Source organism: Melospiza georgiana, chromosome 13 (assembly GCF_028018845.1).
Source record: "Melospiza georgiana isolate bMelGeo1 chromosome 13, bMelGeo1.pri, whole genome shotgun sequence".
In the NCBI taxonomy this organism is placed as follows: domain Eukaryota; kingdom Metazoa; phylum Chordata; class Aves; order Passeriformes; family Passerellidae; genus Melospiza; species Melospiza georgiana.
This window is the reverse complement of record NC_080442.1, coordinates 6,046,851-6,071,878: the sequence shown is the minus strand read 5'-3', so window position 1 is coordinate 6,071,878 and position 25,028 is coordinate 6,046,851. Positions and strand designations below refer to the sequence as shown.

At 40.3% G+C, this 25,028-nt stretch overlaps 1 protein-coding gene across 6 annotated transcripts in view; it reads left to right on the top strand.

Moving 5' to 3' along the window:
- Nucleotides 1–25,028, top strand: part of TJP1 (tight junction protein 1) — a 157,025-nt gene that overhangs the window by 101,147 nt on the left and 30,850 nt on the right. For all 6 annotated transcript variants that reach the window (XM_058033020.1, XM_058033018.1, XM_058033021.1 and 3 more), the window contains 7 exons: nt 15,025–15,081; nt 19,495–19,619; nt 19,835–19,937; nt 21,357–21,636; nt 22,191–22,294; nt 23,167–23,335; nt 23,694–23,838. In XM_058033020.1, the coding sequence (XP_057889003.1) occupies nt 15,025–15,081; nt 19,495–19,619; nt 19,835–19,937; nt 21,357–21,636; nt 22,191–22,294; nt 23,167–23,335; nt 23,694–23,838 (983 nt within the window). The remainder of the gene's footprint in view (nt 1–15,024; nt 15,082–19,494; nt 19,620–19,834; nt 19,938–21,356; nt 21,637–22,190; nt 22,295–23,166; nt 23,336–23,693; nt 23,839–25,028) is intronic.

The window sequence follows — 25,028 nt, the reverse complement described above, 5'->3', positions numbered from 1 at the left end:
TCTTATCTGTGCAGAATCAGAACATAATTCATTTTTCAGTTTCCATTTCTAAAAGGTACCAAGCTGCTATAGAAGATAATTTGTGATGTGTCTCTGTATCAGGTACTTAGGGCTGAGAGTAAAGGTAGTTCTTCAGCCCTGTACAGACAGGGAGGCCACCAGCAGTTTAAAGGCAATTCTAAAAATGCCATGACATTCTCCTTCTATTCAACCTGCCAACAGAAAGCTTTTGGTATCTCTTACAGTGCTGGTGTGTCTGGATTTTTACTGTCAGACATACATGATGGCTGTCCAACTTCTGCCAGTATTTACTGGGGTTTATTTGTAGCTTTCTCTGATGCCTCAATTTTTTATTTTGTTGGTGAGTGCTTGTACAGTGTGCAGCTTTTTTTCTTCGTCTTCTCAATATTGGAAACAAGTCTATAAAAGTAACAGACATGCATTTAAATAAGAGCATAACTTTTGGTGGTGTGGGATGATATTTTTTGTGGACTGGTGTAAATGGTTTAGGCTAAGTGTCCTCTCTAACTTACCCTGGAGGAGACTGATTTTTTTGGTGGTAGGGAAATGTATTGTGGAACAAATGTAAAGTGAACCCCTTAAAAAGTGAAAATGTTTTGCAATTTAAGTTTTCCATTCTATTAGCCTTGTTTAGGCTGAGTTCCATGTGTAAGCTTCAGATACTAAAATTCTGTGTTTTGGTGCTTATCACTTGCTTACATGAGAAGCTCAGAATTCATTGTGTAAAAAGTGTGTATCCATCTCTAATAGCAGTAGCAAAAGATAAACCAAACTGAAAAGATGCTTGTATTGTATCCTAAAAATAAAGAAAGCCTAAAATACTGCTTTTGAAAATTATTTCAAAGTAGCACTGATGTTTGTATTTGATTGTACAAATGCAATCACATGTTCTATGTAGCTATGTGGGGCTGTAGGTTATTTGAAATAATGATTTTAATCTGTTCTATACCTAATGCTTTACCAACATTACCCTTTCCCTCCAGTTTGGAGAGAGGAGCAGAACTTTTCCCTTCTGTGAAGTGTCACTGCCACTGCTCTCAGTCCTTAGGTCTGCTGAGTGTGTGCGTCAATAATCTGCACTATTGTTATGGTAAAGCACGCGTTGTCTTTGATCTTCTCAGGGTAAACAGCACTGACTCCCAAGCTGACAATGCACTGTCAAGGAAAATGTCACCAGGCTGATAAAAGCATGAGAACTGGTAATTGTACCTGCTCCTGGAACCTCGGTGTGTTCAATTGGTCGGGACTGGGCAGCTAAAATCCTTAGTTCAGTGTAGTTGCAAGATGTAGAGCAGAGGTGGAATAGGAAAACAGCTTTTAAGTACTTCAGTTTTTTCCTGTATTGCCTTGTAATGACTTAGTTCCTCAAAAAAGTCATGAAGCAATCCTGAAAATATGTTGCTGATTTATCTGAGGCCCATGTTGTCACAGAATTGGCCTTTTGCACCGTTTACTTGCAGGTGCCAATGTACACCTGATGGTTGGGGTGCTGGTGGTAACATCCAAGGGCAAGAGTGTGGTACAAGTGAAGTTCTGCTCTTGAAAGAATTTGTTTAGCAGTGAAATTAAATGACATTGTTTCATGTGCACCTTCCCTCAAGAGTCAAGGTGCTGACTCACATCAGGCAAGAGTGTGGAAGCCCTTCTGCCATTGATTTCTGATTTCCTTTTTTTTTTTTTTTGTGGAACAGCTTGGAATTAATGCCCAGCAATGTGAACAGATACTGGCAGAGAGTAAAATACAGTGGGATTTCTGTTACCCTCTTTCCTTCTTTTTGAACTTTTTCACTCTTGAGGTGAATTTGTTCTCTTTTGTCAATTAAAGTCTTAACTTGCTCTAGAATGTGAAACTTTAGGTAACAGATGGGGCAAGACTTAAACATTTACACTGTTATTTCCCCTGGTCTGTAACCTTTTTGATATTTTCTTAGAATTTATTGCATTCAGAATGTTGAAGTTCAGTAGAGCTGCTTTCTGTAACACAAGGAGTGCTGGGGCAATCCAGGGGTGAGGTAAAGGCTGTGTAAACTTGAGTTTGTTTTCAGGTTACAAACTGCAATGTCAGGTTATAGTTCTGCAGATTTTCCTTCTTGAAGTTTTTAATGTGAAAAATAATGAGAATAACTTTAAAAAAGAGGAATTTGCTCTTGTCTAAGGGCTTTGGGTTTGCCAGCTTCGTTTTTAAACACAGTTTGAGGTAGCTAGAAGATGCAATTCTGTAGAAGGCCAGTGCATATTTTCTAAATCGCTTTGGTCATTTCTGCCCTCACAGTTTTCTTGCATACTTGGGAATGTGCATTCCAGAGTGGTGATGAATGGACATGATGCAGTTTTGGTCAAGAATATAATCTTGTATCATTGATACACATGAAGTTGTGGGAATAGAAGTTAGTGTCATATGGTTAAAGCTGTTGGTGAGGCAGTTTGTTCCACTGAAATGAGTGTCTTTTTAATTGTTGATGTAAATACAAAAGTAGCTTTGTGACCATTTTTACAGTTAACCTTTGGCTCTCTGGGTGTGGCTCTTTTTCCCCCTTTGAAGGGACTGTGTTTTTAGGTCTATTTGGGCTTTTTGTCACCTTAAAACTGAATTTGGGAAGTGGAAGGTCAAGTTGGAACTGAAAAGGCAGGCCTTGAAGCTATTTGATCTCAAAGATTGTAATTTAAGCTTTCTGGATTTGTATACTGGGTTTTATGTAAAATTCAGTGTTAGTTCATCTACAGTGGGGGAAATAATTTTAAGTGTGCCAAATGGATTTTCATGAGAGGAACTGCTTTTGCAGTGTGCTGTTTTGCATGGTATGCATAAGGCAGCTTGCTGCTAGGAAGTTCTAATCTGGTCAACAATTATTGCTCTTGAGCATGTTAGTGAATTCCCTTGTTTCATTCCTCTACTTTGATGTGCAAACAGGAAATAAAGAGGTCCTAGCTGGGTGTCTGTAGGGTGGGATGGGAACTGATGTGGTGGTTATGTAGATGTGAATACCTACAGAGGTCAGTGGGAAGCCTCCTGTCCAGTAATTACTCTGTCATTTTTTCCCAGTGACTGTAGCCAATGTCTCTTCTGCCCTCTCAGTGAGAGGAGGGAAGGAGACTGAGTTGGCTCCTGACTCAGAGTCAGAAAGTCTGGGGTAATTCTGCAGCTTGGGGTTCATAGGAATTCAGCTATTTGGTGTGGGGTAGGGATGCAGTCTATAAAAGAGAAAATACAGTCCCCCAAAAACAACAACATGGTGTTTTTAAAAAGTGCTTTCCTAAGTTAGTATGTAGTGTGTCCAGCTTTGTATCCAGCTTTTCTGAAGAGTCTGGTTGTGCACCACTGGTGTAGTGAAAGGCAGTGGTGGGACTGCTGCCAGTAGGAAATGAGAGGAGAACTGGGAGCAGGGCAGCTGATGGTGCTGGGCAGTGTCTCAGGGCTGCTTTTAGTGCCTCTTGTCCAGTCTTGGCTCCCCAATGGAGCTGGTTTCATTGCTGCTCTTTGAGAAGATGAGAAGTTATGACTGAAATAAGATGTTTTGGGTGGCAGGGTCACCCCTGTTGCTGCTGTGTGTCCTTTTAAGGAAAGGGGAAAAAGCATGGACGTGTCTTACTGGCTCTTCCTGCTTACTGATTCTTCTGGAGCTGCTGTTATATTCTCTTGTGCTTGTTAATGGCCTTGGCTCCTCAAGAGAAGGGAAGAGATCACTTTAAAAAAAGGGAAAATATTAATAAATTGGAAGTTAGAAAAAGATGTGTTTTCTATAAAACATGCTTGTAAGTCTTTGGTAAAAATGAGGTTTCTTTTGTCCTCTGAAATGAAACCATATCTGAAATGCCATATTTTGCAAATATCTAATAGCATAGGCAGAATTAAGAGAAAAAAATCCCACTCTGACTGGCTGTGAATAAGCAATTGTCTTAGCCATGAAAGCAGCAGAGAGGGTTATCAAAGTGTCTGCAGCTGTGTTGTTGTATGGGCAGTGTTTCTGCATTCATAGTCAATGAGTAACCCACCTGAGCAGGTTTTCCTGTGCTAGCTTCTCTTCTTGGCTGGTCCTTTCCCATCCCAGGAAAGCCATCCTCAGTGCCAGGCTGATTCCTGGTTTCAGTTCAGAGTAGCTTTGTGAATAAAGGAGATTCTCCTTGCTGAGAGTGAATGGAGCATTAAGCTTCAGGCTGTGGCTGCTCCTTAACCCTTGGTGTGCCTCAAGGTGCTGTTCTGAGGAGACACTGATGTTCTTGGGTGTACTGGGTCTGACCCAGGCTTGCTGCACATGCCCTGCCTGCTGTGCCTTGCCTTGGTTATGTTGTAGGCTACCTCCTCACTTGCTCCACACAATGATTTGCTTTTTCTCAGACCCCATTCACCCCTTTGCACCACTCTTTGGAAACTGAACCTTCCCAATCACTTTGATTTTTCATAGCAGCGATGGATAAGTTTAATTTCTATTACATAGGCACTAAACAAGAAGGATATAAAGGGCTGATAAAAATCAATCAAGTTGTTCATTGAGCTGTAGGAAGATGCTCCTTGGGAGGTGTGAGCTCATCTGCAGGTCTGTGGGCTGCTGAATGCAATGGAACAGCTTAAAAAAGCAAAGGAATTTTTCCCCCATCTCTTGTTCTGCACTATATGTTCAGAATTTAAATACTGGTTTAACTGACTAATCCATCTTAGTGTTTTTTTCTTTCTACACTTTCAACTTATTACCTGGTTTTGAGTTCTGTCAGAGCTCTGTTACTCAGTTTTGAGATTGAATGCAGGGACAATTGTAGCATGCTGTTTGTTTTTTTTTCTGTAACACCTACTAATCATTGATGTGTTGGCTTTAGAAAGAGTTTTTCGTCAGGAAAATCCTGGAACAGACTGATGTGCATATAAGCAAGGAGAGACTGACACTTCACAACTGTCTCTCCAAGTGTAATAGATTGTCTGCTTAAACAGATACTTCTTCAAGGTAGGTGTCTTCGAAAAATAGGAAAATCCATTTCATGGTGAAGTAATATGACAGCTAGATGTTAATAGAAGGGGGATAGTCCTTTTTGCTGAGGAAAAATGAGGTATTTTCTGCTTTCCACACTTGCCTGATAAGAAGGTTTAGCTTGCTGATAGCTGAATCAGCCTTTTGAATGCTGTGGTGGTGTTTGTTACCTTGTCCTCCCAGTCCAAGCCATTCCAGGGGGGTATGGCTGCTCTAGTTCTCATTCTCCTCTCTCCCAGTGACTTCCTGGACTTGTTTCTCTTCCCCTCTCAATGCACAAGCACTGCATTTGAAAGTAAAACAGAACCCTGCTGTGTTCCCTGTATTGTGCTTTCTAAACCAAACTATTTGTTACCATTGTGTCCTTACTGCAAAGGCACCAACAACTTCTAACACAAGAATTTACTCTTTTTCAAGGATCTGGAAGACTTAACATTATTTACCCTCTCTTCCTTTTTGAACTTCTGTCTTTCTGTATCCTTGATTTGAGACTTGCTTTCTTTGGATGTGTGAAGTTAAGTGAGCTCAGAGTTGTACTGTGTTCTGGAGATGCTCTAGTAGCCATGTGACTGCTAAAATTGAATGTTCTTAACTGACAGCTACCCAAGCTGAGGGTGGGAAGATGCCATCTGGGTGTGTGGTTGTTCAGGGTAGGGAAGGACACTTTTCCTGAAGTTTCTTACTAAGAATCGTTGCTTAAGAATCACAGGAAGAAATTCTGTACCCACCAGCAGGGCAGGGGTGAAAGTTTTACTGCCCAGTGACATATTGCTTCATACTGAGATTCAAGGGGTAAAATACCAGGGAAACACACTGCCAGCCCACTAATCCTGTTACTACAGCAATAGTTGTCAGCTGCTTCCATGGGGCAAAATGTAATGTGTGTGCACATGTTCAGAACACCTGCATTTCAACTGTTACTTCCAGGAGAATTGGGAAATTAACTAGAGAATGTATAGCTTTGCTGTGGCTATGTTGACTGTAAAAAGAAAAAACAAAACAAGCAATACTCTCCCCTCCCTCAAAATTCTAAAGAGAAATTAACTTCTGTAGGCTCCTCTTTTATTGGCACAATGGAAGATGTCAAGGCTGTTGTTGTGCACCTGTAACTGGAATTGTAATGCAAGCCTCTTAAACATTTATTCATACTTGTGAGCTCTGATCTTGGAAAATCAGCCCAGCTCTGGCTTAGTGGGATACTGTTACCTGTCCTGAGGCTCTTATTTGACAGATCTTCAGAGTATAATGATCTAAAATTTATATGCTGCAGTGCTTGGTGACTGGATTATGATTCTCTTGATTAAAAACAAGGTGAGAGGCATTCTGTCTTCAGGTAAAGTGCTTTGATTGCTGCTCTGATGTCTACATTCACGTTGGTTACTTCTTGGTGGACATCTCTTTTACTTGTGTGCATTTTGTCTTTGTACTTTTTAAATAAGCCATAGATTGAGATGACTTATTTAGGCTTCTTACATAAAGCTAATAGAGTATTATTTTGCTTTCTTTGATACTGATACTGTGCTCTTCTCCTCCCCTAAGGGAAAAACTAAACTGAAATAACTCCAGCTGATGTTCTCTATGAGTGCTAAAGCACTGAAGGCAAGCTGTGTGTAAGAGCAGAGATGGAGGTTGTGTCTGCAGTAGAATAATTTCATTTGGTTTCAGAAATGTGCTGGAAATGCGACTGACATAGAATCACACAGTAATTAATGTTGGGAGGGACTCTGGGGATCAACCAGTCCAAGTCTGTGCTCAAGGCAATTCTCACCAAATCTGATTTATAGAATAATTGCAGAGCAGTGAGGTCAGATCATCCAGAGCTCAACAGAGCTCTGGAGATCATCTGGTCTAGCCCCACACTCAGGGCAGGGTCAGCTACAGGGCTGCCCAGAATCTTGCACAGATCAGCTCTGAGCCCCTCCAAGGATGATATTCCATGGCTCCCTGGCCACTCTGCACCACTGTTTGACCCCCACTGTGGTGTGAAACCAGACCCACCAGGCAGCAGTGTGTGACTGGGGTTTGCTGCTCTAGGCTGTGCCTCGGATCCCAGCTGTGTGCACTTCTGAGCTCCCCTGGTGCATTTCAGCAGGGCTTCTTTGACTTTGGTGGGAGGCTGTTGTCTGAGCTCTGACATTCCCAGGACTGCCTTCCAAACCGGAGCAGTTGCTGTTGTTGGAGTTGAGATGAACTGGTGGGGATACAGGTAACAATGACTACATAACACTTGCATAAGATATGATGGAGGGAATTTTTTTGAGGATGGAAACTAGTAGGAGGGCAGTGTTTGCTGCTTAAGCTGCTTGTATTGTGGTAAAATAATTGCTTTTAAAGTTGCATCCCAAGATTTTAACATTGAAATATTACATGAGTTCCTTGAAGATCTTGGTTTTAAAATAATACAAAAAAAAATCAAATTTGAGGTAAATAATGAGAGGATAAATCCTTTCAATTACATGTTAAAATTTATACTCTAAATTAGGAATCTTTAAGTCCTAATCATACTGACCTGGGTCAGTATGGCAGAGAAACTACTTAAAGCAAAAGCAAATTTCAGGTTGTCTGTGCTTCTCTGTGGCAGCACCCCTTGCTGAGGGGAGAAACTGGCTTGCCACTTTGCTTTTTTAGCCTCTCTGTTCTGGGTGATTTTGCTATCTTTTGCTGGTGCACTGGCCTGGAGTAGTGATCTGTGAAACACTACTGCCAGCACTTTGGGATTTGTGATCCTACGTGGTTTCACTGCCAGCTGGAAAGCAAAATGGAAAGAAGGAAAACAGACGAGGATCCCAAACTCCAGCACGGTTTTCCCACGCCTTAGCCCTCAGGAGCTGCTAAGCTGTGCTTGGCTGCTGGCTGATACTGTTACCAGGGTGTGTGAGTGGGATTCTTCATCTGAAGTAACTTGACCTGAGATCATTTGAGATGTAGATGCCTGTGGGTCTTGCACTCTGGTTTGTTTTGCCTTATTCCTGAGTGTCAGCCTTCTGCCTTTCATGGATAATGTGATTTACTAGGCCTGTGTCATAAACACTTCTATAAATACTCAGATTTAACTGGATCTGTAATCCAGTATTTAATTATTTAACTACAATGCAGCATCCCACCAAATTTGTGCATACAGTTCTTGATTAGAGCTTTTTTGGGAGAGAGGTCTCGTGTTTTTTGCATTGAGCAGCAGTACCACCAAGCAGAAGGTTCTGTGATCCTGTCTGTGATGTGTGGAGCTTGGACTTGAGAGGCCATTCTGGAAAAGTGAGTCATGCTAAACGAGCTGGGAAGTGCATGGATGTGGGGAGTTAAACACTGAGCTGCTTTTTATAGCTTGGAGAAAACAGTGCCCAGAGGTTGGAGCAAAAATGTCTCTTGTAGAAAAATTTGTCAAGAAAACCAGTGATTAAGGAATGTTTTTAGATACATGCAGTATCTTTATGTTCAAAAGGTAGCCACTGACCTTTGGAATTCTAGATCAGGAGGCAGTGGAAATTGTGTTGGGTAAGGTAGTGTCTTGTGGGTTTGGAAGCACTGGGAGAATTGAGTGGAATGCTTGAACAACCTAGTTATGGTTAAAATGTGTATGTATATATTTAGTCCTAGCTTTTCCTCTCAACTTGTTCTTTGTGATGTAAAGATGACTTGTACTGTTCAAACTGTGCATGTATGCTATTATAGATACTTTATACTTCCAGAGTGATCTAAATCAAAGTAGGTTCATTTTACTGACCTGCAGTGTTGAAAATTCTGGGTTTTTTAAACTTGGGTTGTGCATTGTCATCTGAAGAGCAGCTTTAAGTGTGGTTTTCCTCATACAGACTTTTCATGAGGTGGGCTGTTTAATATAGGTGGATGTTTGGGAGGAGTGGAGCTCTTCACTAGAGCTTGGAACCCAAGGTACCAAATGGAAAAAAATTGCAATGAGCACTGCTGTACTTTCAGTGGTTAGTACATGTGTTCAGAGAGGAATAAGGTTATTATTTCTGTTTCAAGAGATGATTGATGTCACTTCTGTGGATGTACACTCAGACAAAAGGTGGGACTAAACACTGGCTTCTCAGCTTCAGTGATGCTGCAGAGTTTTTTTTATACACATCTCAAGAGAGCCCTTTAGTGTGTGTTTCTCTCCTGCATTTCCCACTGCTGTGTAAAAGAGATAATGAAATAGACAAACAACATGCACCTGATGCTCTGGGGCAGCCCCTGAGTCCTTAGCCTGATCTCTTGAATCTCTTCTCTCAGAAAAACGTTCAGGGAAGCAGAATCCTTCTCCTTGGGATGATGGAAGCAGAATCCTTCTCCTTGGGGTGATGATGCAGTGGAAAGCCGCAGATCCAGGCTGTTGGCAGAGTGTGGGGCAGACCCAGCAGGCTGGGTGGGGTGCAGCTGTGGCAATGAGCACTTTGCTGTGGTGACCCTGCCTCAGGGCTCTCCTGACTGCCTGCGCTCACTCCAGGAGTTGGCTGCCAGTGCTTGAAATACCTCAAGGAACTCTGAGGGTCCCCGTGAGAGGCTGTGGTGCATTGTGGATGTGTTAGACTATAGAAGACAAAGCTCTCCTTTCAGCTGATAAAATCAGTCAGATAATGGGATTCTGACCTCATTGCACTAATTGCTGGGGAACAACTGTTAAAAAATGGGCCCCCTGCCCCCAGTCAGCTGAAGGCTTTTATGATAAGACAATTGGAGGGAATCTGTTGGAATTTAAGGTGGCTGTAGTTTAACCAGGCAAGGACAAAGGTGAGAATCTGTGGGAAGTCATCCTGGTCCGTGTTGGAAACAGCGCTGTGCTGCAGCTGAGTGCTGAGGGCTGCTGTGTGCAGGGAAATGACCTCTTCGTTCCTTGTTCTGAGCTGGCTGAGGAAGATTCTGTTTTCTTTTCTTATACTTCCTCAGGAAGCTGAGTGTTTTGGATATTGACTTTGATTATGTTGATTTTTTTTTAAAGTGAATGATAAATATCACCCCCTGTATACATAACGAACATAAGAAATTCTTATAAGAGCTTTAAATTTTGATGGTTCTGATAAGCACTTTTAATTCTTGTTCCCACAAGTGCAATCAAAATGTATTGATTCTGCATTTGACCTTTAGAACTTGGAAGTTCAATAACATCCTACTGCTGGACTGGACTTCCCCAGGAATAATGGAAAATTAATTTTAGAAGCCAAATTGAAATGCAGCAAGATGGGTGAGGTGTATGTATGTCTGGTGTGTCATTCTGAAGAGGAACTCTCACTCTAGATGTAATATTACAGATAATAATATGTGTAATATAGTATTATATAGTATATAGAGAGTAAATATAATATTTTTCCCTTTTTTGACACAGCCCAATACTAGTTCTTCCTTCTCATTTTTGTGTCTTGAATAAGAACACTGTCACAGTTGTTATGGTTTTTCCAGGATAAATATGAATGCTTTTTGACATAACATTTTATTGAAGTATGGTGTACACAACATGAGACTGCAAGCTTGAAGCAAAGCTGGTGTTCTTTCTGTGGTTGAGTTTGTGATCTGACTGTTCCTTCCTGTGGTTTGCTTGCTGTGGTTGAAAGAGCTCCCAGTTGTCAGGCACCTTTCCTCTCCCCACTGTGTTCTGTGGAGAACAGGAGCAATGAGCCCCCTGAGGTAGCAGGAGCAATTCCTTCATTTTATTGTCCTTAGGACAGCTGTCAGTGCTGATCTGAAAAATCTGAGACACCAAATGCAACTTAGTGCTTCCCACAGGAGGTTCCTCTTGTGTAGTCCAGAGGAAAATCTGGTTTAGGTAGATTGCTAGGTATTATTTTCTCTGAAAATGTAAAAATCTCATTGACCTTAGTGAGGAATGTATGGGAATGGATGACGACTGTAGATATTTAAGACTTATATTTATTTATCAGAAATTACTGTTAAACTTTACTAAGAAGTAACATGGTTTAAAAACTCATTTGACCTCACATACCAAAATGTGATCCCCATTGAGGGAACAATTCCTTAAAATCTATCTTGTTGTTTGGAGCACAATTCCCTTCCATGAAAAGCAGTTGAGTTAAAAAGGGAGCAATAATTCCTCCAGTAAATCCCCCTAGAGCTGGAAAGAAACATTGAGAGACTATTAGGGCTTGGATTTCAAGAGTGTACAGGAGCTCTGGCCTTAATCTGGGCTGAGGTGTAGAAATCTAAAAAGTGTTAATCTGCAGGAAACCTGCCCTTGGGAACTTGCATTATTTTAAGGTAGAATACTGATTTCTGCAGCTATTTTTTGAAGCTTTCCAAATGTAAACCAGAACTGTCCTCTCAAGCCTGTGGGTGGCTTCAGTGCTGCTGCTGGCACCAGCTTTTCACCTGCAGTGCAGGTAGACTGAGCAATGCCATTTGCAGCATCACTGCATTGCCCAGTTCAGTAGCCAGGGGTTTTTTGGGTTGGTTTTTTCCTATGTGCACACATACCCAGATGTGTGGGAAAAGGTAAAAGTTGGATGAGAAAAGGCATGGTATCAAAAAAAAACCCACCAAAACACCACAAAATCCCCCAATGAAAACAACCAAACCAGCCCTTGAGAAGAAGGAAAGAAATATGTTGAGAAGGAGAAGAAAAAATTGTTGTTGTTTGAAGGACTCTTATAAGCCCACAAAGGGAGCTTTCTGAAAAGATGTTTACTTTGAAATGTTTATTTCTCAGGGCAGTTCCAAAGATGAAAGAGTTGAACAAGATTTGATGTTTCCAAGATTTTGGGTAAATGATAAGTTTCATAACTTCCATATTGATGAAGTGCAATGTCATGTATGACTCTGTCCTTTAAATAGTAATAAAACACCCAGCCCACAAACACATCCATTTCCCATATACAGAGCTAGGAATACTAATTGTCTCTAAAATGGTGTTTAGGATGAGCTTAAGGAAACTTTTCATTTTAACAAAGCAAAAGCATCAAATAAATCACTGGAGTCATCATTCTTTCTGTTCTTTTTATTCTTAATATATGTGCTCAGTTCTGGGCTCCTCAGTACAAAGAAGACCAGGAGCTGCTGGAGAGGGCCTAACATTGGCCACAAAGTTAATGAAGGGTCTGGAACATCTCTTAGGAGGGAAAAACTGGATCTGTTTAGTCTGGAGAAGACAGAGGGAAATCTCATTAATGCATATAAATTATCTCCCAGGCAGGTGCCAAGAGGATGGTGCCAGACTCTTCAGTGGTGCCCAGTGACAGGCTGAGGAGCAATGGCTATAAATTAAACACAAGAAGTTTCACCTCAGCCTGGAAGAACTTCTTTCCTTGGAGAGTGGCAGAGCACTGGGAGAGCGGCGCAGGGAGGGTGTGGGGTCTCCCGCTCTGGAGACATTCCTGTGTCACCTGCTCCAGGTGACCCTGCCTTGGCAGGGGGGTTGGACTGGATCATCTCCAGAGGTCCCTTCCAGCCTTAACAATAAAGTGGTTCTGTGTGATTCTGTGGTGGTGGATAGCATGAGAAATAGAACACTTTGGGTATGGCCTAAGAGCAGCATCGCAGCAGGGACCTCAGCTCATGGTAGCACAGGCTCATCCTTCTGCCTCAGTTGTCAGTGCTAAGTGGGGTGAGTACCTTCACAGGTCTTCTTCAAACTTCCCTTGGTCTTCTGTGAGTGAATGCAGTTCTTTACAGATAGAAACTAACTCAAGTAAGCAGTTTGTGTCCAAGCCAGCACTCACCTCAGACTGCCTTTGAACTGTTTTCACTGTTCTTGATTGGACTGTTTGGGCATGCAGAAAGAATGAAAATAACATATTACTTGCTTTGCTGTGTAACTAATGGATATTTGATGTTTCCAAGTCTTGTGCATTTGAAATGGATGTATTAGTAAAATCCAGGGGAGGTGATAGCAATAGTGTGAACAAAGAAATGGAGAACAAAATGGAAAGACAGCTGCTGCAGAAAGGAGAAGGGCTTTAAAAATGCAGCCTCAGTCTGACTGAGCAGTGAGTGCCCTGTCCAGGTTTAAAAAGGCTGGTGAGTTTGTGAGGTGGTTTGGGGTTTTTTTGACATTTGTCCTGGGTTTTTTATGAAGTAGTAAGTCTTCTCACAGTTCTCAGAAGCTTGTTACATATGGAATTTGTTTTGTTTCTTACTCATGGCTTAGCTGTTATCTTGCCCTGCTCCAACTCTGGGTTTGCCAGTTCTCCTAGATCCAGTGGGAGCAGTGCTGAGCTGGTTAAACTGGGTTTTATCAGTTTGTGCCATTTCCAGAGCCAGGGTGTTGTTTGCCCTGTGCACCGAGCTGCAGCAGGGAGGGACAAGGACTCAGAGCCATGGAAATCATGGAAATCAGTGCCCTGAGCCAGGGAGCTGGGGCTGTGCTGCTGCCACAGGGCTGGAGCTGCACAGTGCTGCCAGGCCAGGCACACTGAATGAGCAGGGTCAGCTTCTCTTGGTCATTGCAGGTAAAAATCAGGCTGCCTATTTCAATTGCTGTGTAAATTACACCTTTATTGGATTCCTGTTGCATCTTCTGAACAGGAGCTACTTAGAGCTTTTTGCTGTGGAAGTTTAATTGCAGAGATGAGTCTTCACTTGTTGATGAGATGTTTAGCCTGAAAAGCTCTTGCCAAAACTAAGACAGAATGAGAACATCAGAAATAAGGAAGAAAATCAGTATTCCTTGACCGTTTAGCAAGCAAAACATTCTGTTTTGTTTCAGAGATGGCTTTGTGTGTGGAAATTGTTGCTGGTTTTGTATATATTTGGTCTGCGTTTAAAAAGCTGGAGAGAAATAATCTAATTCTGGGGTAGAGTTTAATCAATTTATAATGCAAAGTAGCAACATTTGGTACTGAATTGAGGAGAATTACAGCTGTTTGGATTAAATATGTCACAGTTAAGTTGCAACAGCACTTTCAGGAGAAATGAACCCTGAAAGAGAAATGAGCAGTAATGTGGCACATCCTGACCCTTGAAATTGAAGCAAAAAATGCAGAAAAAAAAAAATGCAGAGCTTTTTTGGCATTATGAGAAGAACTTGCTTTTTGAACCCAGTTGCAAGTTCTGATGTTCTGAAGTTGGATAAAGTTTTCAGAGGTGTTGTTTGTGAGAGTAAACACTCCTACTGCTGTTCCTTGTGATACAGGACTGGATTAAAAGTTTGGAGTACTTTTTGTTGTAGTGACTGAGTTACTGTAACTGAAACAAATGGAGATCAAAGTAGATTTTAAAAAAAACCAACACCTCCATGTTGCAGGAATGTTTGTGTTCTGATTCTGTTCTTTAGTTAGTGGATTGCATGCTTATGAGGGGGGTGGATATGGAGCAAAACGCTGGACACTCCCTCTGGAAAGGTAGAAAATGCAGCAGCAGGATGTTCTCTATGTATTTCCTGCTGCCTTCCTGCCTGTTTCCAGGCCCTGGGCTCTGCTGGGTTTTCCTCCCTCTTGCTGTTTTGTCCTTTCCAAATGTTTGCTTGTCCTGGCACACTAAGTAGTGCTCTTTCAAGCAGAAATGCAGGTATGTCAATATTGTCATAGTGTTACTGTTTAATCTAGTTACCTTAGAGAGGACCTTGTAATTTCTGCAGTGCTACTGTTCACCAAAATAATTAGCCTACACTAAACTGCAGTCCATTAAATTTGACCTGTGTGCTTAATACAGTAGCACAGGCACTGTAATCTGTAGCTGGGTGTTCATGAATTAGTGGTAATTGGCACACAGTTAAAACAAGCAAAAGGAGAGTGTAAGTATAAATGTTAGAATATAAATACAGCTGAATGGATTACCTACTACAATCTTAATGAGCAACCAAGAGAGCCTATATCACAAATGCTGCTTGTAATCCTTCCCTTGGAACTTTATAACTTCAAGCTCTGTAATCTGTTTTGCCTCTTTTCCCCCATCCCCTTCCACAGAGGCACAGGAAGTTCAGCTGTGACATATAAAGGCAGGAAATGTGTAATGAATGAGCCAGGCCAACTTCTTCTGTAGCTATTCTATATGAATATTAATGCTACTTTTGAATGTAAGTTTCTGCCTGGGGTATTACACAGCTATTGAAAGTGAAGTCTAATCTTTGGTTTTTGTGTTTTTTTTTTCTCCTTAGAGCACAACAATGGAAGAAACAGCTATATGGGAACAACACACGGTGACTCTTCACAGGGTGAGTTCATACAATTGCCTGTGTGTGCCTAACGCAGGATACTGGTAGTTTTTGAAAACAATAGGAAAAAGCCAGATGTCAGGAAGTAAAAGGAGAGGAAACTGTCATATTCCCTTGTTTAAATTTAGAAGTGTTGTAAAAGCTCCATGTGATAGCTCTGTTTGTTTGTTGGATTTCAGAGATAAGCCTGCCTACGAATAAGCATGCTGGAAACAAAGCTTTAGATTACATCTGTACCAACTGAAGGGAGGCAGAAATCTGTGTTCATTCATGGCAGTGCTGTAAATGTGTGTGAAAGTTCTCAAACTTTATTTGCAGGGACATAAAGCAATGTAGTTGCATATAAATAAATGTATTCAAAACTGCCTTATTTGCTTGCCACTTTAAGTGGCTGGAAGTAGTGGTACTGGGTGGTCAGAATGTTCCCTGCACAAAGGAATGTGTGCTGGGAACCAGTGAATAGCAAAACTGCTTTTGCATTTAGACTGACTCCTCTTGTTTGAGTTACTCCTGAATGAAATGGAGGTCTGGTGCAGCTATCATGAAGCTGTACAAGAGATTAAGGAAGGAATTAATTGCATAGGAAAGGTCAGAGCAGGGTGGGATGCCACTTCTGGCAGCAAGTTAGTATTAAAGCAGCCATGGAATCATGGTCCAAATGCTGTATTCATCACAAAAAAAGAGAGATGTGCAAGTGTTTCCTCAAGGGGGCAAGTTATATCATTTGCCTTCAGTTCATCATAGAATAAAGGCATTTTAAAATTGTGCCTTTGGTGGGATGAATGGACCTTGGACAAAAATGCGTGTGGGGCAGCTGGGCAGATAAAATGTTAATTCTCTGTCAGACCTGCTAGCTGTTGATACTAAAGGCTTTAGTGTTTTTGATTCAATGTAACTGTTTGGGCAGGTGCCCTTTTGTGAAGGGAACAGTTACACTCAGTGGGACCCAAAGGCTAACAAAGTATCCCATCTCTGGCTGCGGCCACGTTGAAAGGAAAGTATAAGTAAAAATGGAAATGTGTAGTGATGCTTATCTAGGCTACTCTTTAAGCTTCCAGCAGTTTTTAGGTCAACAAGTTTTTGAGCAAGAAGTGTTATTTTGATATATAATTAATTACCCCTTATGTTTTCATCTTGAAGCTGTCCAGTCATCCCTGTAATCTCTATAAACTTCATTTTTTTGCTCATATTACTGATAAAATCAGTAGTGCTTTATACTCAAAACCAAACAAAAAATGCCATAGTATATAGTAATACAGGGTTGGCTCGAAGGCTTGGTGATAGCTTATTTTCTCTTGAAGGGGACCTTTTCCTGGTCAATTGGAGCAGTAATGTCAGTGACACTAGAAGTGAGACATTTAGTCCATGCACAAAGAAATAAGGAAATGCTGCACTATGGTGTTACCTTGAACAAAATTTTAAATAACTGGTGGGATCCAGAGATCTTGGTTTTGGTTGCACTTGCAGGACAGTCAGTTGTTCTTTTAGAGCATTGATGTGAAAGTATGATTTGATTATAATTTTGGTTATTATCTTTTATGTGTAAAAATTCTGCCAACTCTTCTGGTATGACTGTTTTGTTACCTGACTAAGTAGCTCTTAATTAGGTGTTGAAAGCTGATGATATGTACTGTTAATAACTTCAATAGCATTGATTTAGTCAGTTAAAAACAAACAGTTATTTCAATCTGCCAGATAACAAAACCAAACCCCTTACGCTAATATTTAACAAATATGTGCTCAGAGTTATCCTTAACACTGGGAAGAGGTTTACTGGTGAATTCCAAGACTGCTGTCAAAAGACTCGTTAGAAGGTCTTTTGGGAAGTAGAGGCTGGAATTTTTCACCATGATTTTTTGTTGCCTTTCTTTACCACCCTTCCAGTTTCCTGGAGTGACTGCTACTTAACTCTTAAGAGATTGAGCCAGTCTCAGATTCAGCTAAAACTTATTTGGTAGCTACAGTTTATCTTTTATTGAGAGGGCTTCTGGGTTTATATACTTAATTGCAAAGTACTTGAAGGAGGAACCATGTAGTTTGTATATCACATGGGTTTTTTCCTACTTGGAGCTAAGTTCTGTGAGTCTGTGGTAGATGTGTGTCCTTCCCCCAAAGCACAGACACCAGGTATGTACCTCCCTTTAGCCTGTCCCACACTGCATTCCTGTGGGAAAGTAGAATAGTTCAGCTTATTTTTTTTGTGGAATTTTTTTTTCCTACAACATCTGACAGGTGAAGTTGTGATACAAGGATTTATTTAATGCAGTTTTACTTAAGGTACATGTTAGTATCTTGTATAATCTGTAGTGATCAACATCTTGCTATGTCCAGACATGTCTAGGAGCTAGGCTCAGCACTTCTGATAGTCAGTTGTCTCTCAAGATGATGATAGGCAGCAGGATAAAATGGAAAGTAGGTAGGCTGGTTTTTACTAGAAGGCTTCTTATGTGACCACTTAAATTTTCAGAAGCATTTAGGATTTGATTTTTGAATTGAGAGTGTTTCTGAAGACATTGATTTATTTTATTAGAAATTCTTTATCTGACTTGTAGGCCCTTTTAACTGTCTGTGTATGAGACTGCATTGTTTCAGGGCTTCTGGAAGAGAACATCAAAGTATGAAATGTACTCATCTCCATACTGATTTGATTTGCAAATCTACCTTTAAAAGTAGTATGGCAAGCAGCAAGATAAGGTTACCAGTGAGTTTCTGCTGCCCTTAGCCTGATGTCTGTATTCCTTACCATAAGTGGAGAATTCTAGAAACATTTTTGTTTATGGTGAAGGAAAGATAATATTTAAATGAAGTTTGACATAAATGTCTTCGCTATTATCTCTTTTCTCCCTTTCCTTCCCCACCCAAATATGGTGCAAATTAAGTTCTGGTTTTTAAAGTAATGGAAAACTAAAAGTAGGAGTGTCATGAGAGGGGAAATATTACTGTTTTGGAAGGTTTTTTAATAACATATTTGTGTAGGCTATTATATATTCTCTTTGACTTTAAAAAATAAAACTTAAAAAACCCTCAGCTCTGGTCACAAGTGGACATTTCAGATCCTCCTTCATGGCACCAAGTTTCACTTAATTCTTGCATCCCAGCCCTGATTTCTGCTTGATCTGTGTGGAATGTATTTTGAAAATAAGTCCATTCATCCTCTAATGAATGAAAATGGATGTAAAAGAAGCAGTGAGGTGTTGTCCCCTTCCCCAGTCCCCCACACTTAGATCAACTTCCTTCTTGGCAAAGTATGGACTAACTGCTTCTGAACAGTGAATCTCCAAATCTGTGTTTTAGTTCTGTTCCTATTCACTGCTTACAGGCAAGTCTGGAACATCTTTTTATGACCTCTGTTTTGGGAGGAAATAGGGAACAGGTTGGTTTTGGGCAGTAATTAATGTCCAAAAAGCTGAACATCATGCATCTTGCAGCCAGATGCAGACTGCCATGTTGCCTCTGCTATCACAGTAAGGTTATGAAACTCCTTGCTGAAGCTGGGTCATGTTTGTTAAAAAGTCAAGAAAAGGGAAGGTGAAGTCTGTGAAACAGAGGGGTGAGATTGACCCAAATCTGATATTTTCCATCCAGTGACTGCATTTTGTGTAGTTGAAAATTGCAGAATAAATTCTTGAGTAAAATACAGCATTTAAATGGTAATATCATCAAAATGTTTTCTGGGCAATGGTAAAAGAGCTGGATGGTTTGCAGATCTGTTATATTTAGAAAGCTTATTTCCCACCCTCGCTGCTTCCAGGCAGAAATGTAAGCATCATTGTTGTATCTTGAAATATCTAACAGGAATAACTTTTCAGAGGCATTGACCTTGCTGTAGTGGCAGGTCACCCTAGAGGGAAAAGATTGAAGCAAATTACTTTTGTTAAGATGCAGATGATTTGCAAGTGCTGACAAGGTTTTGATGTATTTAATGGTACAAGTGATCTTGGTATTATTCGTAGGAACTGAGCCTGCAGTCATACTCCTGTGTGCTGCAGTCCTGTCAGCTCCTGAGCTGCTGAGGTCGAGCTGGGTAAATACCATAATGGGAAAACTCAAAGAAAGTGTTGCAGGAAATGATATAGGGCTTGAGAGTTGCAGCTCAGTGCAATAGTTTGTTGTGCTTACTGAAGATTGAGGTCTTGCTGATGACCTCCTAAGGTCCAGGCCATAAAAATGCAAATGAGAACTCTAATCTCTTGGAAGAGACTGGGTAGTTACTCCAAAACTCTCTGCATTCTAAATGGGTTTATTTTTAATCTATCTCCTGTTACTGGATTGCATAGCATTGATTGGTTCATTGATCCTGCCTTCTTTCAAAAACTTGTATTGATCTCATGGGATGTTTTTGTGTTTGGTATGGGAATGCAAATTGTGACCATTAAATACTGGAAAGTAAAAGTATTTCTCTTGTTTTTGTAGGCCCCTGGATTTGGATTTGGTATTGCAATATCTGGAGGAAGAGATAATCCTCACTTTCAGAGTGGCGAGACATCAATAGTTATTTCTGATGTGCTGAAAGGAGGCCCAGCAGAAGGACTGCTACAGTAAGTGCCAAACTGTACCTGGGTGCTGATTCAGGGGCATTCATCTTTGTCAGTAGTAGCTTAACCTCCCAGTTGTTTTGGTCTCAAGTTGTCTGTCTGTAACTGTTGGAGTAGTAGGTTTGTAATGCAGGCAGTTTGCTTGGGGGCACCTATTCACCAATATTTTCTTTTTGGCATAAAATATTTATAGTGTGTCTTGTGATGTTTTTCATTAGAGAAAATGACCGTGTTGCAATGGTTAATGGAGTTTCAATGGATAATGTGGAGCATGCGTTTGCTGTTCAGCAGCTGAGGAAAAGTGGGAAGAATGCCAAAATTGTAAGTGAATGTCCTGAAGATTTAAAGTTCCATAGTCATAGAGCAAAAGTGAAATAGTGTAATGTCTGCCATGAAATTCAGGCATGATGCAAGGTACTTGAATAACACCTGTGTGATGTGTCAGGTTAAGTGATGATCGTGGTATGTTTTTCAAGTGGGTCACTCAAAATGTTTTTCAAGTGTGAATAATGATGGTTGCATAGTGTGGCACAGGATAATTCAGACCCCTTTTCTTTATGGTAAAGTTCTCAGATTGCCAAATTGTGGCAAGTCAGCTTTGTTTAATATTTGTTTGCTTTGTTGGATATACTTTTACTGAGTTTTTCAAAGGCTGGTGTATGCTAAAGGACAAGCTGTTCAGGCACTAACAATTCTTTTTGTGCTCAGTAAACACTTTGCCAAAATAAGTATAATTACTTTAATTCCTATAATTTTGTAGGCTTATTCTAAGTGGTTGGTTTTTGAACTTTTGCAAAACAGAAAAGGGTCATCACCAAAGGGTAGTAGTCCAGCTTTCTGTAGAAGTTTGGGGGTTATGTTACAAAAAAATAGAATAAAAAATGCACAATGATTAGAAGTTGCCTAATTAATGAAAACAGACTTCTAGCTCTTGTAGAAAAGCTTTTCTGCTGACACATTTTTAGTGCATTTATGTGCTTTAATGCAGTTGCAAAGAAAGTGTGATGTTTTGCATTTGTAGATTTGGCAGCAGTTCTTTAAAGCTTACAGAAAGCAATGTGTGGCAAGCTGTGCAGGGCTTTCATTATCTTGAATATTTAGTGTGTAGATTTAGACTAGAAAAAGGTAATTAATGAAAACTTTTTGGTAGAACTTGGTTTTGTTCTGCAATACATAGCAAATAAATCTCTGAACAAGGCTGGCTCATATTCTGGAACCAGCTGTCTGTACTGTACAAACCAACTTTGAACTTCCAGAGTGACTGCTCCCCTTCCTCCATGTCTTGCATAAACATTTTTTTGGAAGACTGGGAGACTTCAAAGTTGAGGAGAATCACTGTCAATAGCATACTGAGTATGCACTAGATTACATGTTAGCAAGAAAGGGTTTTAGCAGTGCCAGTAACTGATTTTGTGGTTTTAAGCAAAGAGCGGGCGTTCAAATATGCAACTCTGAAGACAGAATATGGTGTTGTGCTACAAAGGCTGTTGATTGTTACCCTTTTTTGCCACTTGTGCAAAAACATTAAAAAGGACGAAAACAACTGCAAAAACAGGTTTCTAATAATCTGTATCGATAATAAGAATTAATTGGATATAATTTTTTAATGAGGATGCAACAATTCAGAGCATTCACCAATACATCTGCATGTTGTGAATGCTGGGATTAGCTTGGCTTCTGACATTAGTGCCACCATTAGCATTCCACAGCCAGAGGCTGATTGCTGCTGTTGGGTTGCAGACTATCCGAAGGATGAAGAAGATTCAGATCCCAGTGACTCGAGCAGAGCCTGACCCGGTGTCTGAGAATGAGGACGACAGCTACGACGAGGAGATCCGCGACCCCCGCAGCAGCCGCGGCGGCCCCAGCGCCGGCAGGAGGCACGAGAAGAGCTGGGTCAGGGAGCGCAGCGCCAGCAGGGACAGGAGCTTGTCTCCCAGGTCAGACAGGAGGTCTGTCACCTCCAGCCAGCCTGCCAAGCCCACCAAAGTCACACTGGTGAAATCCAGGAAAAATGAAGGTAACTTGTGTGGGCATCTCTTGCTGAAACTTTTACTGCTTTCCGCTGTGTTGTGTGGGCTGAATGAACAGTGCTGTGACCAGTTTGTCCATTTTACCAGTAGCTGGCTGAAAACTTAAAAAGTGCTATTCTGTTTCTGATTCTGTTTTTCATATTCCAAAATCTGTGTGCTTAGTTAAGGGTAAAGTACTATATAGTGTAAATAAATTCCAGCTGCAGCCGACATCTGGTAGTCAGCAGTTACATACCTATGCTTTAGCTGTGTCTTTGTTTGGGTGTCCAAACAAGCTGGGTGTCTTGTTTGGAAGACGAAAAATTGTAGGTAGCACCTCAGGCTGTTGAACTACAGCTCTGATTATAGGCAGTGTTAGAAAAAGAGACTGATATAAAGGTAAAGCTGTGACATATCCTGTTACAGCCCATTGTGTGCCAGCTTCACTCTCCCCTTTGTGTTGCCTGTGTAAATGCTATACAAATCAGTGTTGTAAATCTCCAGATACCTCCCTCTTTTCTACTGTAACTTCATCACTTTTCTTTTTTCTTTTCTTATGTAGAATATGGTCTGCGGTTGGCAAGTCACATATTTGTGAAAGAAATATCACAGGATAGCCTGGCAGCAAGAGATGGCAATATCCAGGAAGGAGATGTTGTACTGAAGGTACAGTGTATGGTGATGATGGTTGTTCAAAGGCAAAACTCACTGATACAACTCTGCCTAGAATTGGCTGTGCCAGTAACATGATTATAGTTAATAGAAGATGTGTCACTTTTCATTAAATTATTTTAAAGATCAAATTTAATATGAATCAGCTTCTCTAACAAAACTAAAATTACTAAGCCTTTTTGGTATTATTCCCAAAGTGTAATTCAGACAAAAAATGCCTACTGTAAATACATAATAAAGACTATTGGAAAAGTATTGAAGCTTTGCTTAGTTATAAGTAAAATGTTGTGGAACTGTGCTACTGTGCAGCACTTAAACTTGCCTTCGGGTTAGTTTTTTTGTTTGGTTGGTTTTTTAGTGAAATAATTATACCCAGGGGTTAATTTTTTGTGCCCCACCCCTGGCAGTGTCCAAGGCAAGTGGATGGGGCTTTAAGTGGGAGGTGTCCCTGCCCATGCCAAGGTGGTTGGAACTGGATGATCTTTGAGGTGCCTTCCTACTGAGGCTATTCTGTGATTTTAATTTGTATTAACAATTTTTATTTCAAGATAGTTCTGTGGATATGTTGGTGCAGAAAAATGGACCATTCTTTGCTCTGAGTATAGCAGTGCTGCTTCAAAAAATATAACTAATCTTTTACAAGTTTTGTATTAGTGCTGGATGCTTTAACTTTGAAAGTTGAAAATAATTTTATATTATGCAATATTTTGGATGAGTCCAATGGTCTTTCATTGTATTGTAGCAATTTGATAAATATTTTAACTACTTCCAAATATCATCAGATAGAACACCTCTCTTTTTGCTGGTGATTCACTGGGATTTTTTTAGTAAGTTTATATCTGTTCTTTTTTCCTGCTCTCTTCCAGATAAATGGCACAGTGACGGAAAATATGTCCTTAGCAGATGCCAAAACATTAATAGAAAGGTCAAAAGGCAAATTGAAGATGGTTGTTCAGAGAGATGAACGAGCCACACTGTTGAATGTCCCTGATCTTTCTGACAGTATTCATTCTGCTAATGCTTCAGAAAGAGATGGTGAGTATAAAAACTTGATTTCTAAAGAGGAAAGAACTCCCTATGTTGTCAAGATCTGAAATAGCTAAGGGGGATGAGAGGGTGGGGAGGAGAAGAGTTAAGAGCAAGATTGTAATAGGGGTAAATTTTTGTTTGAATGTGATTGAAATCCACTCCTTCAAAAATGGTGGAGAAAAAGTTACAGTCCCTGTTCTTGTGGCTGTTCTTTCAGGAATATTAAGTTTGGTTTTCGTGTAATAATAAGCATAGATTTAACATCTTCATAAAAATTCTCTGCAAAAGCTTATTCCCATTTAAGCAGGTCATGCCACCATTTAAATTACGATCATTTCATGAAAAAACAACTTTTATTTAACAGACATTTCAGAAATTCAGTCGCTGGCATCAGATCATTCCAACCGATCACATGACAGGCCCCGCCGCAGTCGTTCACGATCTCCTGACCAGAGGTCAGAGCCTTCAGACCATTCCAGACATTCTCCACAGCAGCCCAGCAACGGCAGGTGATGGCAGCATTGTATTATTTTTAAATCAACTATTTAATGTAACATATAAGTTATAGGAGTGCTTGGATTTATAAGGTGTAACAAATGTGAAGCAGAACTATGGAGGCAGTAATATGACATTCTTTGTCTCTAGAGATGCAGATTATAATGATCTGAATATTTTAGACTTGAGGAAAAACTGAGCCTTTCTTTAGTGTTACATCTTCTTTAAACATAATCATAGAGCATGGTTGTATGAATGACAATATAAGTTTGATAGCAATATGTATTGCTAAATAATGTGTAGTTGTATTTTGGTTTTAGAAAGCACTTAGCTGCAAGTAGATTTGAGATGACCTGTTGCATGTCCAGCCTGGGTAAACTTGCTGAAATCTTGCTTTGTTTAGGCATGGGGTTGTCTTATGTTTCTGAATACGTTTAGTTCCTGCAAAACAAGGTGTATTTCACAACAGGTTTAGCTTTTGCACTCTATTATTAATATTTGAACTTGGTAATGGAAGCATTGATTATCGTTCTTTAGTACGCAAGTCTAATTTGATATGAATTCAGAGAGAAGTAATGTACTGTATGGTTTGGAGTTTTTTCTCCTGAAATATGAAACTTTAGTCCTGAATAACAAATCTGCCCACTTTTGCATTTCCACAGTTTGGAAATAGACGTTCTAATTTACTGAAATAGCGTTTCAGTGTTGAATTTCAAATTCTATTAAATATTTGAATGAGAAAAATTTCTTTTTTGACTGCTCATAATAAGATGGAGCAGAAATTAGAATTGATCTGTACAAATTTCAAATTCAGAGCCTCTATCTGAATATTTTTAGATGCCGTTCAAAAACTCTGAAAAACCAAATTGCAGCTGGCTATTTCATTAAAGATATGCCTGATTGCTTATTAATAAAATTGGTTTGCCCAAGGGGAAAATAACATACCTTCAAGGCTTTTAGAGTCTTTTAAAGATCAATACAACAGCAAGAGAGATTGTACCTGCATGTACACCTGCTTGGGGTTATGGGTTACAGACATTTTTGCTTCTCTTATGTGTGCATTGTTCAGAGGGACCACAAGGCGTGAAAGCTTGTTTTTAGGTAGGAACCACATTCATTGAAAACACTTGAAAGCAGGATCCCAGAGGCAGGGCTTTGATTGTGAAGGTTGTGAGATCTCTGCCATATTTCCAAACTGTTTGTC